Source organism: Lycium barbarum, chromosome 8, assembly GCF_019175385.1.
Source record: "Lycium barbarum isolate Lr01 chromosome 8, ASM1917538v2, whole genome shotgun sequence".
Lineage (NCBI taxonomy): Eukaryota > Viridiplantae > Streptophyta > Magnoliopsida > Solanales > Solanaceae > Lycium > Lycium barbarum.
This window is the reverse complement of record NC_083344.1, coordinates 18917754-18934678: the sequence shown is the minus strand read 5'-3', so window position 1 is coordinate 18934678 and position 16925 is coordinate 18917754. Positions and strand designations below refer to the sequence as shown.

The 16925-nt window shown below is 37.2% G+C and overlaps 1 protein-coding gene across 1 annotated transcript; it reads right to left on the bottom strand.

Moving 5' to 3' along the window:
• Positions 1–519: 519 nt before the first annotated feature.
• LOC132605024 (protein SOSEKI 3-like) lies at positions 520–4207 on the bottom strand. Its single transcript, XM_060318343.1, has 5 exons — positions 3858–4207; positions 3426–3495; positions 3214–3329; positions 2018–2705; positions 520–978 (listed from the first exon to the last, which is right to left on the bottom strand). Exons 1-5 carry the CDS (start codon positions 4060–4062, stop codon positions 861–863), a joined length of 1197 nt encoding a protein of 398 aa, XP_060174326.1. The 5' UTR covers positions 4063–4207; the 3' UTR covers positions 520–860.
• Between the last annotated feature and the right edge of the window lie 12718 nt (positions 4208–16925).

Sequence of the window (16925 nt, the reverse complement as noted above, 5' to 3'; positions counted from 1 at the left end):
ATGCAACATCAGGTATGAAATAAATTGAGATAAATGATAGTAGAAATTTATATATAAGACGTTAATTTATTGCTTCGGGGCAAGTACCAAATGCGAGTAAATATATTTCTTGTCCCACGGTTAACTATTTAGCATCGTTAATTAGGAAAAAATTGGTATGCGCCAGTTGAAACAGTCAAGAATTTTGCTTTGTGAGCATGGTAAAATGTACTTTATTGCACAAAATAGTAGAAGAATCAGATGTTTTTCTCTTGCTGTTATATGGATCTAATAGGACAAGATTAAAACTCACCACAAATTTCCTATCAGCAAATACTCATTTACCCCATGCTGCTTCCAATACTTCTTCAAAACTATTTCTTAATTGAGATCATAGTAATTGGAAGAGATTTTCGACCATTTTTGAGCTCCAGAAGCAAGCCTGGAAATTAGCATCTATTACTTAATTAGGAACTTAATGCACCGCGCATAGTGGGAGCTTAGTGCACCGGGCTGCCCCTTTTTACTTAATTAGGAACTTGACCTTCAATTTGCACATTTTCTTTCTCATTTCTGTGAGAGTGGGCTGTTTCTTTCTCAATGAAGGCTTTATGATTCGCTCACTTGCTCAACCTGATCTGCAAGAAGTAATGGTTATGAAACTGTTTACTCGCTACTAAAACAACAGGAATTAGCGGCAGACAAATTCTATAGCTAAACAGCAAAATTCTCCGCTAATTCTATTTAGCGATGGATCATCAAACAAATCTGGTAGCTAACTACAAGCAATTTAGTGAGGATTAGCAACGAAGTTCGTAGCTAATTCCAGTTTTCCTTCAACTGAGATGCTCGGGCCTTCAGGAAGACGGGATCTCAACGACTCATTTTTTGGCACCATTATTCAGGGAAGCATTGGTGGAATGTTGAATGGACTTTGAGCATCTGGAGCTTGGCCCCTCTTTATTTCTAACCGAATCTCCAGCAGGCTGCTTATTTGTCCTACATCGCAGAATTTCTTTTAAAATAGAACAAGTAAAACCGAGAGAAGCTGTAATACACAAAACATAATGGACTTACAAGTTGTAATACACAAAACATAGTCGAGTTACAAGTATTACACAAAGCATAGTCGACTTACAAGTTCAACAATATCGAGCACAATGGGCAAGACTAATCGTTAAACCAAAGTTCTGTAAACACTTTTTTCTTTCACAAGTGGCATACTATTTCACAAACTAGGTGATCGTTAATTTTTCTAAAAAACAAAAGTTCTTTAAAGGATTTTCAGAATACTGATTTATTTTGTAAGTGCTATGATATCCTCCAGCAATGAAAATTATGTGCAAGGGTTAATTAAGAAAGAATTGACATACAAGACAACAGGATAATACGCCATGATGACAGTTAGCACATGAGCCCAGGAAGATCATTACAAGACATTTTAACAAGACAGACTGTTCATGCCTTAACAATCTTGATATATCATATATATGATGAAGGTTGACATTCAAGACAATAAAGATCGTTAAAAAGACAAGTTAACTAGGCAGATGTCATTCAAAACTATACAGCACATAATCTACTAGTAGCACAACAGGGAGCTGATGTTTGGAACATTAGAGCCATAAATTTCTTGTCTAGGGGACTTTAGTTGAGACATAATCCTGATTTACAAGACGTAATAATTTGTGTAATTGAAGTTAGAAAGTTTAAAATTCCGCACAGATAAAACTCCTACTTCCCTCCATCCCAATTTACATGAAAGTGTTTGACACGGCGCGGAGTTTAAGAAAGACTTTTGAAACTTGTGGTCTAAAGTATTTCAAAAGTAAGCCATAGAAATTTCCGCGGCTATAAACATTTTGTTAAGGGTAAAATAGGAAGTCTGAAGCCAAATTGTTACTAAATATGGAAAAATGTCATTCTTTTTAAAACTGACTAAAAAAGAAAGATTGTCACATAATTAGGACCGAGGGAGTATTAAGTAGCCCGAGTAGAAGATGACTTTCAAAGTAGCACGTGCAAGCAAAGTACCAACCTCTTAGCAGTAGACTCTGTCCAGCTTGCACAGAAATATTCCTCCTCTTCCAGCCTCAGATTCCTTGTCAGGCAATCAAGCTTTCCTAAACTTAAACTTGGCTTGTACTTATGTTCTATAAGGCTAAATCTATGATCCTTTACTGAAATTGATGATCCACAAGAAATTAGTTGCATTAGCATATTATGCGGCTTTAGCTTTGCTGATGGAATGCTACACTCCCCGTTTTCATGTCTAGCCCTAAAGCTGCTGAGCTTGCTAACATCTGATCTGATGAGAGATATCAAGCTATCTGCTCTACCACTAGATGATGGTGGATGTGCAGCTGACTCCACGCGTATTTCATTATTTTCAACCCCTGATGAAGACCTATCATTTGTTGAAACACCTCTTTTAAAAGTATCATGAGGCGTATTAGTACTGCTTGTATTTTCCCGAGTCTTAGTGGAGGCATCAGCCAGGCCATCAGTCTTATTGATCATGCTTTCTCTACATGAAGAACATTTACCAGAAAAGGACTCTGGGGAAATATCCGAAGAACTTGGATTTTCACCATCACAAGAATTATTTGCACATCTTTCATTCGTGCTAGATGGAGGAGAGGGATCATCTTGGCTTCTAGAAGCTGGAGATTCCGGTAATTCTTTTGGATTTGACAATCTATCATTTTTCGCGGGACTGGAGCGACCTGCAAAAGTAAAGGGGGATCTTTCATAAATAGCGAGATTATTATCCTTTTTTGCAAAATATAGCGACATTATTTTTTTCCAAAACATAACAGTATTTTTCTTTCAAAACGTAGTATATACACTATATCCACAATCATATAATACCAATGTACATACATTGATACATTGTAAATACAATATATATACACTGATAGCATATACACAGTATGCGCGCGCATACAAGAATCGTGCCTACAATTTAAGAATACGTGTATTCTGCCATAAGATGTAAAATATGGAGTAACTAGGTTTTGTAATTATTTAAAAGTACCATTATAAAGTGTAATTATGGAGCATAATCAGTTACATCAGTCAATTTTTCTAAAGAAAAAATTGAGGCCCAGCTATACTTGTGGTTTCATGATAGCAGAAATCTTATGTCCCTATTTACAAAAGAATTTCGAGCACAAAAAGACTTCCAGAAAAGAAAATAGGTCAAAAAAAGTGTTTACAATAGGTAATAAATACCTGAATTGGATTCTTCACAAATCTCTGAGCCTTTTAGAACATATTCATTACCATGAACAGGAAGAATTAGGTCATCTTCACAAAGATCATGCCACACAAATCTATTCTTGTAGCTTCTGTGTTAATAACACACCAGAAATGTGAAATTCACATACTAAAAGCAAAAACTAAATGCAAAATTCTACAATTAAATTCAACTTGTTGAGTCTTACCTCTTGCAGGACCAAGAGTACGACGAAGCCATTCCCTTGCCTCTCAGAACGTTAAATCTCTTGATTACATCTTCAAGATTGCAAGAAGACATATAAATTACAGAAGTAATCAGATTTTGTGACTTACTTTCCAACATTTTCATCATACTCCCTCCGTCTCAAATTACCTGTCGTGATTTCTAAAAAATAGTTATCTCAAATTATTTGTCATATAAGAAGTTCAAGATAAAATTAATAATTTTTTATCCTTAATAATAATTATTGTTGAAGACTACAAACACCTCAGGAGAGAGGACACATAAATAGAGTAAATATTTAATGAAGAGAGATTATATCTTATTTCCTGATTAATATTTTTTTAAGGAGTATATAAAAGAAAAACACGACAGATAATTGAGTATATGTCTGAACGAATAATCCGAGCGGCATTACCTCTCAAGTATAGGCCATCCGAGGAAGATATGGGTACTTCCATGAAATGAGGATGCTCAAGTTGTCTATTTCTGCAAAGATAGTATACCACTGGCACTTTTCCATCATTTGGTTGTTGCTGTTGATGATATTTTGGTGATTTCTCGGTCCACACTTTGGCTCTCTCTGGACTCAACTGTCTATACTTCTTCATACGCTCTTCCATTTCAAATATCAATAAAGTTTGCGGCTTTTAGTCAATAAATGAGTAAATTGAGCATAGCAAGATCAATATTTTGATATCTTGAGATGTACCCACTATTCAAAAAAAGTGGAAAGCCAACTTTGCAACTGTATTATGAAAGATAAAATGCAACCAACATGCCCTCATTGAGATATACGTAAAGAGGAGAATAATGGAAGAAGCTTTTCTACTCCCGGTATCTTATATATATATATTTAATTTTTCCGCCGTAGGTGGCGTCTCCCTTGTATTGATAAAGACATAGAATACAGCAAAGAGGCAAGGGGAGCTTAGCTACCACCCTTCCTGGGGTTAAATGGGGTTACAAAAATTCCCCATTACCTGAAAAATTGCAACAAAAGAATCATATGTCCCTTCCTATAGGAGCAAAGAGAAAGAGATGAAGGAGGCATATGTAGCAAAAGAATAAGCACAATACAGTAGAAATCTTCAGCGGCTTCTAAATTGTATCTTAACATGCTTGCGCCTGAACGATGGCATTTGGATTAAATCAAGTCTGAAGGGGCCGAGAGCCTCTTTTGGGAGGTTATTACAGTTGTAGACGATCATATCTTGTCCCCTTGTGCTCACTTTAGCCATGGCATCCGCTACTTGATTCCCTTCCCTAAAACAGTGTTGTGTCACCACGTTTATGTGAGAAATTATCTTTCTAGTCTCCTCAATAATATGGTACAGTTGCCAAGGTACAGCACAAGCATAGTTCAACATATCTACGACCAACTTAGAGTCACACTCTAAAATGACATTGTGCAAACCATTCTCCTTGCACCACCGAAGCCCAAAGAGGGTAGCCTTTGCCTCAGCGTAGTTGTGGCTGCCCGTATCTAAACTTTTTGCAAACGCCATATACATATGGCCAGCGAAGTCCCTGATAACACCACCTGCCCCGATGTGTCCATCACCGTATTTACTACCATCCGTATTTAATTTTACCCAATTCAGTTCGGGCCTTTCCCATTTAATAATGGAACATTTGAAATTGTCTCGAGAATTCATGAGAGTATTGCAAATCTCTGGCCAGCTAGATTCCCAGTTGATGTTCAAATCATATTTAGCCAGGATCCATTTGAGATGAAAGAGAATTTGATAGATAATTCTGGAAACATACATCTTTTTCTCACCGAATTTAGCAGCGCACCTAGATTTCCACAACTCCCAGATAGTGATCAATGGTAAGACTGTAAGAATTTCCTTGTGGACTGAATTAAAATGCTTGGCGCTCCACCATTTCAACAACATAGCAATAATAGAAACATCCTCCCAAATGATACCGAGAGGGGCCCCAAAAAATTTCCACACTTTGGTTGCACAGTCCCCATTTACAAAAGCATGTAGCATAGTCTCTCTTTGTGGCATGAAACAACAGTGACATCTAGAGACGAGTGAAATGTTGAATCGCAATAAAATGTCATCGAACGACAACATTCTTTTGAGAGCTCTCCATATTAGGAAGGACATTTTAAAGGGGAGAAATTTATGCCAAAGCTTAGCAAGAGTGTTCATGTTATTTTTGGACTGCCTCAACATGTTCCAAGCAGATTTAGTAGAAAACTTACCTGACACTGACGACATCCAAATAGCAAGATCTGGAGTATCAGGATCACCAACCTCAATGGAATTAATGAGCTCAATAATATATTCAGGAAGTTGGTGAAGCTCAGGAAAGGCTCATTCTCCATCGATTCTGGCATCTTTCACTAGTAACTTTAAATTTGCCCCTGCTGTTTGGACCATAAGTGCTAAAGCCCCTTGACCGGTCCAGTTGTCCCACCATAAACTGATATGTCCCCTGTTAATCCTCCAAAGGATATTTTTTTCAGCTTCCATTTTTATCTCCATAAAAATAAAGATAAAATAGACCCTTGTGGTTCGGCCATTTCCCGGACCCCGCGCATAGCGGGAGCTTAGTGCACCGGACTGCCCTTTTTTTCCATTTTTATCTCCATGAATTTCTTCCAACAATGAGACTGCCCAGATTGATATTTTCTCTCAACTGGTCCAACTCTTCTGCAATATTTGGCAAGTAGAAAATCTGACCATAGGGTTCTGACCAATCGAAATCTCCACCATCTTTTGTAAGCAAAACTCTCCGATATGTCAATGATTCTTCTAAACCCCAGCCCTCCTTCCTTTGTAGGATAGCATAATTTTTCCCATGAAGACCAATGGAATCGATTATATTAGTTGTCCAATTTCGTTTTTCGAGAGTTAATTTGACTAATTTTCGGAACTAAATAGATTAGATTAATTCAATTTTTTTTAAATTTTAATTTAGATATTTAAAAACTACAAGTTGTAATTCTTCTCATATTAATATGGTGAAAAAAACATATCTCCAAATGTTGATCAAAATTTATATAGTTTGACTTTTATAATGGAAAAGTGGACAAGTAATATGGGAGGGAGGGAGTATCTTTCTTTCTTTTTACACTTGGCTTGATCTTTGAGCTGCAAAGATGTGCTGCTTCTGCCAATCGTCGTGGGAGTCTGTGCTCCTTTTTCCAACTTTTGCTATGGCTTTTTCTCTCATTGTTATGCTATGTTAGCTGGAGTGATACTTTCCTCCGATTCCACAGGAATACTTAATTGATTTAAGTTTTAGTGCCGTCCCCTATAATCTTATGGGGAAGGGGTCAAAAATGCCTAACCTATTAGAAATGATCGAAAAGTGTCCTTCTTCCACTTATTAGATCAAATTTGTCATTAACATAATTTTTAGGCTTAAATCGCCCTTCCATTAACGACACAATAATTTGGCTTTTAATTAATTAAACACGTAACCTTTATTTATTGATCAACATAAAACTCCGACCATACATGACACAACCCAACACAAAATCCATTTTAAATTAACGCAACTAAATGATAAAATCATTCTTAATCCCTGGTTCATGTAAATTACATATAATTAGCACAGGCCACAGCACAAAGAACTGTAGGACATGGCCTACACGTCCTGAGATACTCATATTATGCTTCAAACCGTTTCCAGTACAAGAACAAATATTTTAACACTTTATTTGAGCAAATAGCAAGATGCTGATTTCAGGGAGACTCAAATTATTGAAATTAATTAAAAATGGGTGGTGAAGAAACAATGTGTTAATTTAAAACGTTAATTAATTAAAAATGGGAGGTGAAGAAACAATGTGTTAATTTAAAACGTTTTTTTGTTGGAGTTGGGTCATGGATGGGTCGGATCTTTTTAAGTTGGGTCAGAATTTTATGTGGACCAATAAATAAAGGTCACGTGGTTAATTAAAAATTAATTAAATTCCAAACAATTGTGTCGTTAATGAAAGGGAAACTTTAAGCTTAAATTGTTACACCCCCCACTTTCGGAGCGTGAGCATGCCACGTACTTCACCATAGTAATGGAGTATCGAAGACGTCCCATGAAGTTTTGGAAGGTACAAGCCATGGAAAGTACGTAACAACGAAGTGAAAGACGAATTATGATCTCGTAAATCGTAACCGGGAAGGACAATCTTGAAAACACAAGAACATGATCATTATCAAGTATAATAAATGGTAAATAGTATGTAGGGGGAGCTTTGGAAGATTCCGGGACCAAGAAAATCAAAGAAAATAAGTTTGTCGAAAATTTGGAAAAAGTTGGCAGAATTAAGGATAAAATTTTGGGTCGACTTTGGAGGGGTATATCTCCAGGTATATGAGGAGTTTTAAGGTGTTTCAAAATCCTAAAATGAAGTTCGCCGAGTCTAGTTTCTAACGAAACAAACCGCTCGTCGATAGGACATCGTAGTAGAGAATTATGAACGTTACAAGTCAGGCTGACAGAGCAAAAACAGCACTGCTACAGTGCTGCAGTACTGCCGACTTTGGCACCCTATATAAGGGGGAAAACCCCTTTTTTTTTGTCATAAAATCTCCCAAATATTCCAGAAAAATCAGCAACAAAATAGAGCATATTTACCTCATAAAAGTAAGGATTTTGAGTAATTTCGAGTGACGGAATATTAACCGAGGTCCAGGTAACATGTAGTTGCGATTATAGTTTTGTCTTGCGTTGGAATTGGCTGGATTCAAAGTGAATATTGAAGATATTGCTTCTCTAGCAAGAATAAGGTATGAATCTCTTCTTATTAATATTGATTTCAGTTTATTTACGGAGATAAAGTCGTTAAATAATTGTATAGTAAGTTGGTTAGTTATAGAAGTTGGAAACCAGCGTGTGGGCTGTTTTATGGCATTTGTTGGTGTTGGAAATGATGTTATTACTATTGGTATTGTTGTTGATGTTGTTGGTTGTTGAATTGGAATTTCGGGCTAGGCATATAAACAGGGGAGATGCTGCCCGATTTTCAGCAGAATATAGAGTAGTTTGACTTGAAAGTCTAGTATAACTATACTATGATGAGTCTAATGATAGTGTGAATCCTCTTAAATGTAGACTCACGAATTTGGACGAATAAGTGTGGATAACTGGAGGTTGAACAGGTATGTTAAGGCTAGTCCCTTTCTTCTAAAGGCATGATTCCTTTCTTATGAATTCAATAGGTGTTTTCCAAATGTCCCATGATCCCTTTATGTGAATCCATAAATGTTTTCCAAGAATATTCTTATTCCCAAGAGCTAGAAATTCATGATTCATAGAGTTTATGATTTAAAGGCATGACTTCTTTCTTGATAATCCATAAATGTTTTCCAAAATGTCCCTATTTTTCGAGTCAAAGATTTATGATTCTATAAGCTTTTATGACAACAACAACGGACATGTTTTTACAATGTTAATGACGATGCTAAAGATGAGAATGTTTCTATGATGACTACGACGATGATCATGATCTCATATTTAAAAGTCCCAAGCTTATGATTTCAATGTAAATATAAGAATGTTGAGTTATTTTCGTGATTTTCTTGATTATTATTCATTGTTGTTGATCTCGCCTTATAATAATTGTTCCTTCAAGGTGAGATAGAACGATGATGATTATTCCATAATATAATCGGAGGTTACCGACCTTACGTCACTTCGATGTATTTATAGCTCTTATTTGGCTCTCGTGCATGCTTTATATATATGTATGTATTTTCTCACACTGCGCCGCGCTATAGTCGGCCAGGCATGGCACGTAGATGTGCACACCACTGCAGTGGGCATGTTATGATATTACCCGGGACGCGGGCTAATGATGATAACACCGAGCCTCAATGGTCGGGCATGATACTATATATATGACACCGAGCCTTAATGGCCGGGCATGGTACTATGTATATGTATAAAATGTTTTTTAAAGGCTAAGCATGCATAACATCCGCCTTACGAGGCATCCAGATGTACAGGTTATCTCTCATATTCCATGTTACCTTTCATATCTATATTATGTTGTTATTCATGCCTTACATACTCAGTACATTATTCGTACTGACGTCCCTTCTCGTGGACGCTGCGTTCATGCCCGCAGGTAGGTAGGGAGACGGATCAGACCCATAGGTCTTCTATCAGCGGATTCTCAGGAGCACTCCACTTTCTTCGGAGCTGCAGTCTATTTGGTATTGTCCTTATGATCATTTGTATTCCATGTAGAGGCTCGTAGATGTGTGTGTACAGTTAGATGTTTTGTAGCTCCACTGGTTCATATTATGGTATAATATATTGGTGGCCTTGTCGGCCTTATTTGAGCTCTTGATACTTTACTGTTAGCCTTGTCGGCTTTATGATATACGCTGTGTTGTGGCGACCTTGCCGGTCCGCTGTGCTAAATGATCGGATATTCCTATGTTGGGCCTTTTCTGCATGCAGGTGTTCTTTGAGTTATGGTTTAGAATGTTCAAATAAACGGATAAGTCAGGTGGTTCCCGGCCTACGGGTCGGAGCCCGTCATACTCCTAGTAGGGGTGTGACAAAGTTGTATCAGTGCAGTTCGTCCTAGGGAATGTCTACGAGCCGTGTCCAGTAGAGTCTTGTTTATGGGTGTGAAGCGCGCCACACTTATAAACAAGAGGCTGCAGGGCATTTAGGAACCATTGACCTTTCTTTCTTATCTTAGATCTTGCAATAGAGCTAAATCATAGGATATGATGTCCCTAATTCTAACCCCAAATGTTTTGATCATGGATAAGCAGTTGATTATGCCGCTACGAGGAAATTGCTGAGAATTGAAGTTGTTCATTCGAAAGGTATGTTTCCTATTTTATTAATATGGATAGACGTTGATATAAGAACTTGAGAAAGATGTTATGGGTATTGGTGATTGCTCTGTGGGGCATTGGATGTGTTTTCTGGGCTGTGTGCAGGAATGAGGTAGTATGAATTATAGAGGAAACTCTGCCAAAATTTTTACAAATTGAATTGTTTGCATGTCTATAGAGAAAGAGTAAAGGGAAAATGTGACCATCAGCCGTTTGGTAAGTCATGATTGAAGGAACAACTATGCAACACTTTCAAAGAGAAGTTTTAGAGTGATTTTAATTTAATTTAAAGGAGGAACCCTGGAGGGAAAAATGATTAGTAGTTAAAGAAACTGGAATGAGTTGCATCCGAGATTTCGGAGGATTGAGACCTATTGGAAACATAAAGAAAGTTGACATTAGGAACTTAAATACGGTATTACGATTTATAGATTAGATTGGTTAGTAAGAGATAACAAAGAGATATTGATATGGAAAAGGAAGTTAACGAGTACGGGAAAGTTCCACCCTAGAAGTGTATATATATACACGAGATCAAGATGGGTTTGTATTCATAGTGGAATGTTCTGCAAACTTCCAGGTAGATATTATTAAGTGGCAAATGAGAAAGAGCACTTTAAGAGCAAAGGAAATAAAGGAGGACCTTGAGGACAGAAGTACGAGAAAGTGCGGTTATGAATTGATTAGAGGAAGTTACGTGATCGTCGACGATGAGAGGAAGTTTAACAAATTAATAAAGTTGGCCAAAGGTAGACAATGATGGCACAAGACAGTGGACTTGGAACAGAGATGCGATTATAAAGGAAACAGGACGAATATACGAGGAATAGACATACATACGAGCAAGCTATGGTATCGTAAAGAGAATAAGAAATGAACGAAGGAAGAAAGAAAAGGGTGTCTTTTACAAAAATTCCATGATGAGAACAAGAATCGGCGGGACATTAGAAGGGTTATGACGCATGATTATGATACAAACAGTTAGTTAAGAGAAACTATGGGACACTATGAGCTAAATTAAGGAAAGGACGAATCGCGAGAATGAATGAGAGAGAGTATCGACTTTTACTAGTATGGTATAAACTCAACTCGGAATCGGGAACCAAGAGTAAGAGGAATCTCAAGGGTACTGGTGAAATGATAGCTATGAAGGAAAATTGCGGCTGAAGGAGCATGATATAGTCGGGCATTCTATAAGGAGCTTAACGAATTCCGATGTCACCATTGATTCATTAACCTAGGGGACTATTAGGCATGAAGGAAGGAGGTGGTTTGAGTTGTGTCCAATATGTGTGGACATTTGACTGGATGCAAGAATCCATTTAGCAAAGAGAAATAAGTCAAATCATGCGATGAAAGTAACTCTAGCATTATATGGTCTAGAGGAGTTGAAGGATCGCTAAGCTCGGCCAAATAACTACCAATGCGGTCAATACTCGAATGTTACTGGTATATGAGAACATTCTTAGACGAATTAGAATATTCCCAAGTACAGAAGAAGGAAATGTACTGGCTTGAAGGAGTCGAAATTCGAGATGAACTAATATAGCAAGGATGTGGTAAAGAAAAGTGGAAACAGACTAAATGCATGTATATTATGAGACAGACATGGGAAATGAGGCATGAAAAGATAATGAAGGTTTAGCAAATCAAGGAAATAAGTTGTGTCAATGCAATACGTTGTGTTCCGGGCTATGATTCGAATCGCACGTACCAGAGAAATTTTTTGTTATAATTAAATATGCAACAAACGTACCCCAAAAGGGTAACAGAAGAAGTGAGAAGGCATACAAGTGACCAAGGATAAGTATCAAGGATAGTTGTGATTAGTAAAGAGAAATTGTAGCAGTGTAAGAGGTGAGAGTTTTAAAAGAGGAATATTTTTAGGAATTTCAATGATCGTTAAAAGAAAGGAAGACAGTATGCCTATGGATAGCGTGACAGCAGTACTACATGAGACTAGAAAATATCTCATGCGTCGTGAAATCTTAAGTCACCATTTATATTAAATCGTGAGAGTATATGTCATAGGACCATATAAATAACCGTCCTGATGAAATGGCTAGTAAAATGGTGTGGGGACAACAATAAATATTTGAAGAAGGATGGAAGCTAGTTGAATCTCAATTAGCCGCTGGTATAGGAGAGCCAAGGACTTAAAGAGGGAAGCACACTCATATTGAAAGGAAGTTGTAATTAAGTAAGATTTTATTTTAGTCTCATGCTTATGAGTTATTTTGTAATGATGTTAAGATTGGAGGAGAGGAAATTGGAGGAAAGATTAAAATATGAATTTGAAGATATTTTGAATAGTAAATTACCTTGAGATATGATCATTAGTATGTTGTGAGTATAATTTTGTTATGAGGGATAACAATGATGATAAGAAAATGTTGTGTACAAGTATATAAGGGGTGGCGCTGAGGTTGTTGTATGGGTTGAATTGAGTCCCATTGGAATATAAACCCCTTGGCTATGGTATTTTGACGCATTGGATGAGTAATCTGAAGTAGAGTAATTAATGAGAATAATAAGCCATTAGCAAGGAAATGCTATGACAAACCATCTAGGCGCTACCATAGGTGGAACTATGATGACAATGCAAGGAATTAAGGAGTCCGACTAAAGAATTAACAAGGAGATGAGATGATATGTATGTAAAATCGATTAGTACTAAAAAGGATAATCTAAAGTAGCACTAGAGAAGCGAGCAAGGAAAAGTTCCAAAGCCGAATAAGAAAGTTGCCCACTAGCAGAGAAATAGAGGGCTACGAGACAGGAGGGACTAAGTCAACGGAAGGTGAAATCGTGGAAATAGACGAAAATAAGATCGCAGGAAAAGGATTCAAAGATATAAATAAAGGAGATGGACATTTAAGGAATTAAGAGATCCGCTTGATTGATAAACCGAAATGATAGATGAGCGCGTCAAACTATGGAAAGACGTATTAAGTGAGAATCGGGCAAAGGTTAAAAGTAGAAGGAGAACCCCAAAGGAAATGATCAAAGGATATCACGTTTGATTGGAACAAGCGGCTGACAAAGAGACCTCGTGGAAGAAGCAACATGATGGCTCTTATTGGAAAAAGGGATGAATAAAGGTTACAAACAAAGGAAAGAATGAAAAGATTCGAATTCACTGCATGACTAGGAATCTTGGTTATTCTTCGATAAATTTCTGAATTCAGCCCTAAGTTATTAGCCGAACTAAGGATTAGAAACTTTAAGAGTAAATTGAAGGAAAGGAATTATTAAAGAAGAGGTTTGAGATGTTTTTGATATAAGTACAAGGATTGCCGTTAGTTAGCCAAGTGCCAGAAGTTCAATTGAATGAAAGAGAAATTAAGCAATACATTTATGTGTTAAACTAGTTTAAAGATAAAGTACCGCAAAAATTAATTTGACTGCTATAGAAAGCAAAGGATGCTAAAAATGTGAACAGTCTTGAGGTTATCTTTAAGGGAGGAAGAATAAGTAAACAAGAAGACAACGACCTGGGACATCTGTGAAACGTAAAAAGCAACGTGGAGATCGAAGAGAACAAGAATTTCTGAATAAAAATAAGATGGGATCAAAATTGGATAAAAGCATGTGGTAAGTACGGGATGAAAGGGAATACAAGAATGTAAACAACGAAGGCTGAAAAGGCAATGAGAACGATAAAGTATAAAGAGTTAGTAGACAGACATATAATAAGAAAAGGGACGACCTTGAGTACGAGCGTAAATTTGGCCACACAAGAAGAAGGATAAACTACGTAATTCAAATAAGTTCAATTTTAAATAAGTAAGTAAGACAGCAAGTAAGTAAAGTAAATACTGACAAATACATGTAAGAACATTGATATCTACCTCGGAGCGAACTCTACCTCAACATTCAAGGACGAATGTTTTTGAAGGGGGGGAGAATGTTACACCCCGCACTTTCGGAGCGTGAGCATGCCACGTACTTCACCATAGTAATGGAGTATCGAAGACGTCCCATGAAGTTTTGAAAGGTACAAGCCATGGAAAGTACGTAACAATGAAGTGAAAGACGAATTACGATCTCATAAGTCGTTAACGGGAAGGACAATCTTGAAAACACAAGAACATGACCATTATCAAGTATAATAAATCATAAATAGTATGTAGGGGGATCTTTGGAAGATTCCGAGACCAAGAAAATCAAAGAAAATAAGTTTGTCGAAAATTTGGAAAAAGTTGGCAGAATTAAGGATAAACTTTTGGGTTGCCTTTGGAGGGGTATATATCCAGGTATATGAGGAGTTTTAAGGTTTTTCAAAAGCCTAAAATGAATTTCGCCAAGTCTAGTTTCTAACGTAACAAACCGTTCGTCGATAGGACATCGGAATAGAGAATTATGAACGTTACAAGTCAGGCTGACAGAGCAGAAACAGCACTGCTACAGTGCTGCAGTACTGCCGACTTTGGCACCCTATATAAAGGGGAAAACCCCTTTTTTTTGTCATAAAATCTCCCTAATATTTCCGAAAAATCAGCAACAAAATAGAGCATATTTACCTCATAAAAGTGAGGATTTTGAGTAATTTCGAGTGACGGAATATTAACCGAGGTCCAGGTAACATGTAGTTGCGATTATAGTTTTGTCTTGCGTTGGAATTGGCTGGATTCAAAGTGAATATTGAAGATATTGCTGCTCTAGCATGAATAAGGTATGAATCTCTTCTTATTAATATTGATTTCAGTTTATTTACGGAGATAAAGTCGTTAAATAATTGTATAGTAAGTTGGTTAGTTATAGAAGTTGGAAACCAGCGTGTGGGCTGTTTTATGGCATTTGTTGGTGTTGGAAATGATGTTATTACTATTGGTATTGTTGTTGATGTTGTTGGTTGTTGAATTGGAATTTCGGGCTAGGCATATAAACAGGGGAGATGCTGCCCGATTTTCGGCAGAATATAGAGTAGTTTGACTTGAAAGTCTAGTATAACTATACTATGATGAGTCTAATGATAGTGTGAATCCTCTTAAATGTAGACTCACGAATTTGGACGAATAAGTGTGGATAACTGGAGGTTGAACAGGTATGTTAAGGCTAGTCCCTTTCTTCTAAAGGCATGATTCCTTTCTTATGAATTCAATAGGTGTTTTCCAAATGTCTCATGATCCCTTTATGTGAATCCATAAATGTTTTCCAAGAATATTCTTATTCCCAAGAGCTAGAAATTCATGATTCATAGAGTTTATGATTTAAAGGCATGACTTCTTTCTTGATAATCCATAAATGTTTTCCAAAATGTCCCTATTTTTCGAGTCAAAGATTTATGATTCTATAAGCTTTTATGACAACAACAACGGACATGTTTTTACAATGTTAATGACGATGCTAAAGATGAGAATGTTTCTATGATGACTACGATGATGATCATGATCTCATATTTAAATGTCCCAAGCTTATGATTTCAATGTAAATATAAGAATGTTGAGTTATTTTCGTGATTTTCTTGATTTTTATTCATTGTTGTTGATCTCGCCTTATAATAATTGTTCCTTCAAGGTGAGATAGAACGATGATGATTATTCCATAATATAATCGGAGGTTACCGACCTTACGTCACTTCGATGTATTTATAGCTCTTATTTGGCTCTCGTGCATGCTTTATATATATGTATGTATTTTCTCACACTGCGCCGCGCTATAGTCGGCCAGGCATGGCACGTAGATGTGCACACCACTGCAGTGGGCATGTTATGATATTTTTCCCCGGACGCGGGCTAATGATGATAACACCGAGCCTCAATGGCTGGGCATGATACTATATATATGACACCGAGCCTTAATGGCCGGGCGTGATACTATATCTATGACACCGAGCCTTAATGGCCGGGCATGGTACTATGTATATGTATAAAATGTTTTTCTTAAGGCTAAGCATGCATGGCATCCGCCTTATGAGGCATCCAAATGTACAGGTTATCTCTCATATTCCATGTTACCTTTCATATCTATATTATGTTGTTATTCATGCCTTACATACTCAGTACATCATTCGTACTGTCGTCCCTTCTTGTGGACGCTGCGCTCATGCCCGCAGGTAGGTAGGGAGACGGATCTGACCCGTAGGTCTTCTATCAGCGGATTCTCAGGAGCACTCCACTTTCTTCGGAGCTGCAGTCTATTTGGTATTGTCCTTATGATCATTTGTATTCCAAGTAGAGGCTCGTAGACGTGTGTGTACAGTTAGATGTTTTGTAGCTCCACCGGTTCATATTATGGTATAATATATTGGTGGCCTTGTCGGCCTTATTTGAGCTCTTGATACTTTACTGTTATCCTTGTCGGCTTTATGATATACGCTGTGTTGTGGCGACCTTGTCTGTCCGTTGTGCTGAATGATCGGATATTCCTATGTTGGGCCTTTTCTGCGTGCATGTGTTCTTTGAGTTATGGTTTATAATGTTCAAAGAAACGGATAAGTCAGGTGGTTCCCGGCCTACGGGTCGGAGCCCGTCATACTCCTGGTAGGGGTGTGACAAAGTCTAACGTTATGGGCGAATTTGATCCAATAGGTGGAAGATGACATTTTTGAGTCATTAATACATTAAGGCATTTTTTAACCAATATGTAGAACTTGGAAGAAAAGACAAACGTGATCTAACAGGTGGAAAGAAGGCATTTTTGAACAATTTCTAATATGTTAAGGA

What these genes read in the sequence shown, in the direction of transcription:
- LOC132605024 (XM_060318343.1), bottom strand. Translation starts at nt 4,062, where the DNA reads ATGGAAGAGCGTATGAAGAAGTATAGACAGTTGAGTCCAGAGAGAGCC. An exon ending in GGATGGCCTATACTTGAGAG is followed by an intron (nt 3,496 to 3,857) that starts GTAATGCCGCTC and finishes GCAATCTTGAAG; the next exon opens with ATGTAATCAAGAGATTTAAC. An exon ending in ACAGAGTCTACTGCTAAGAG is followed by an intron (nt 979 to 2,017) that starts GTTGGTACTTTG and finishes TCTGCGATGTAG; the next exon opens with GACAAATAAGCAGCCTGCTG.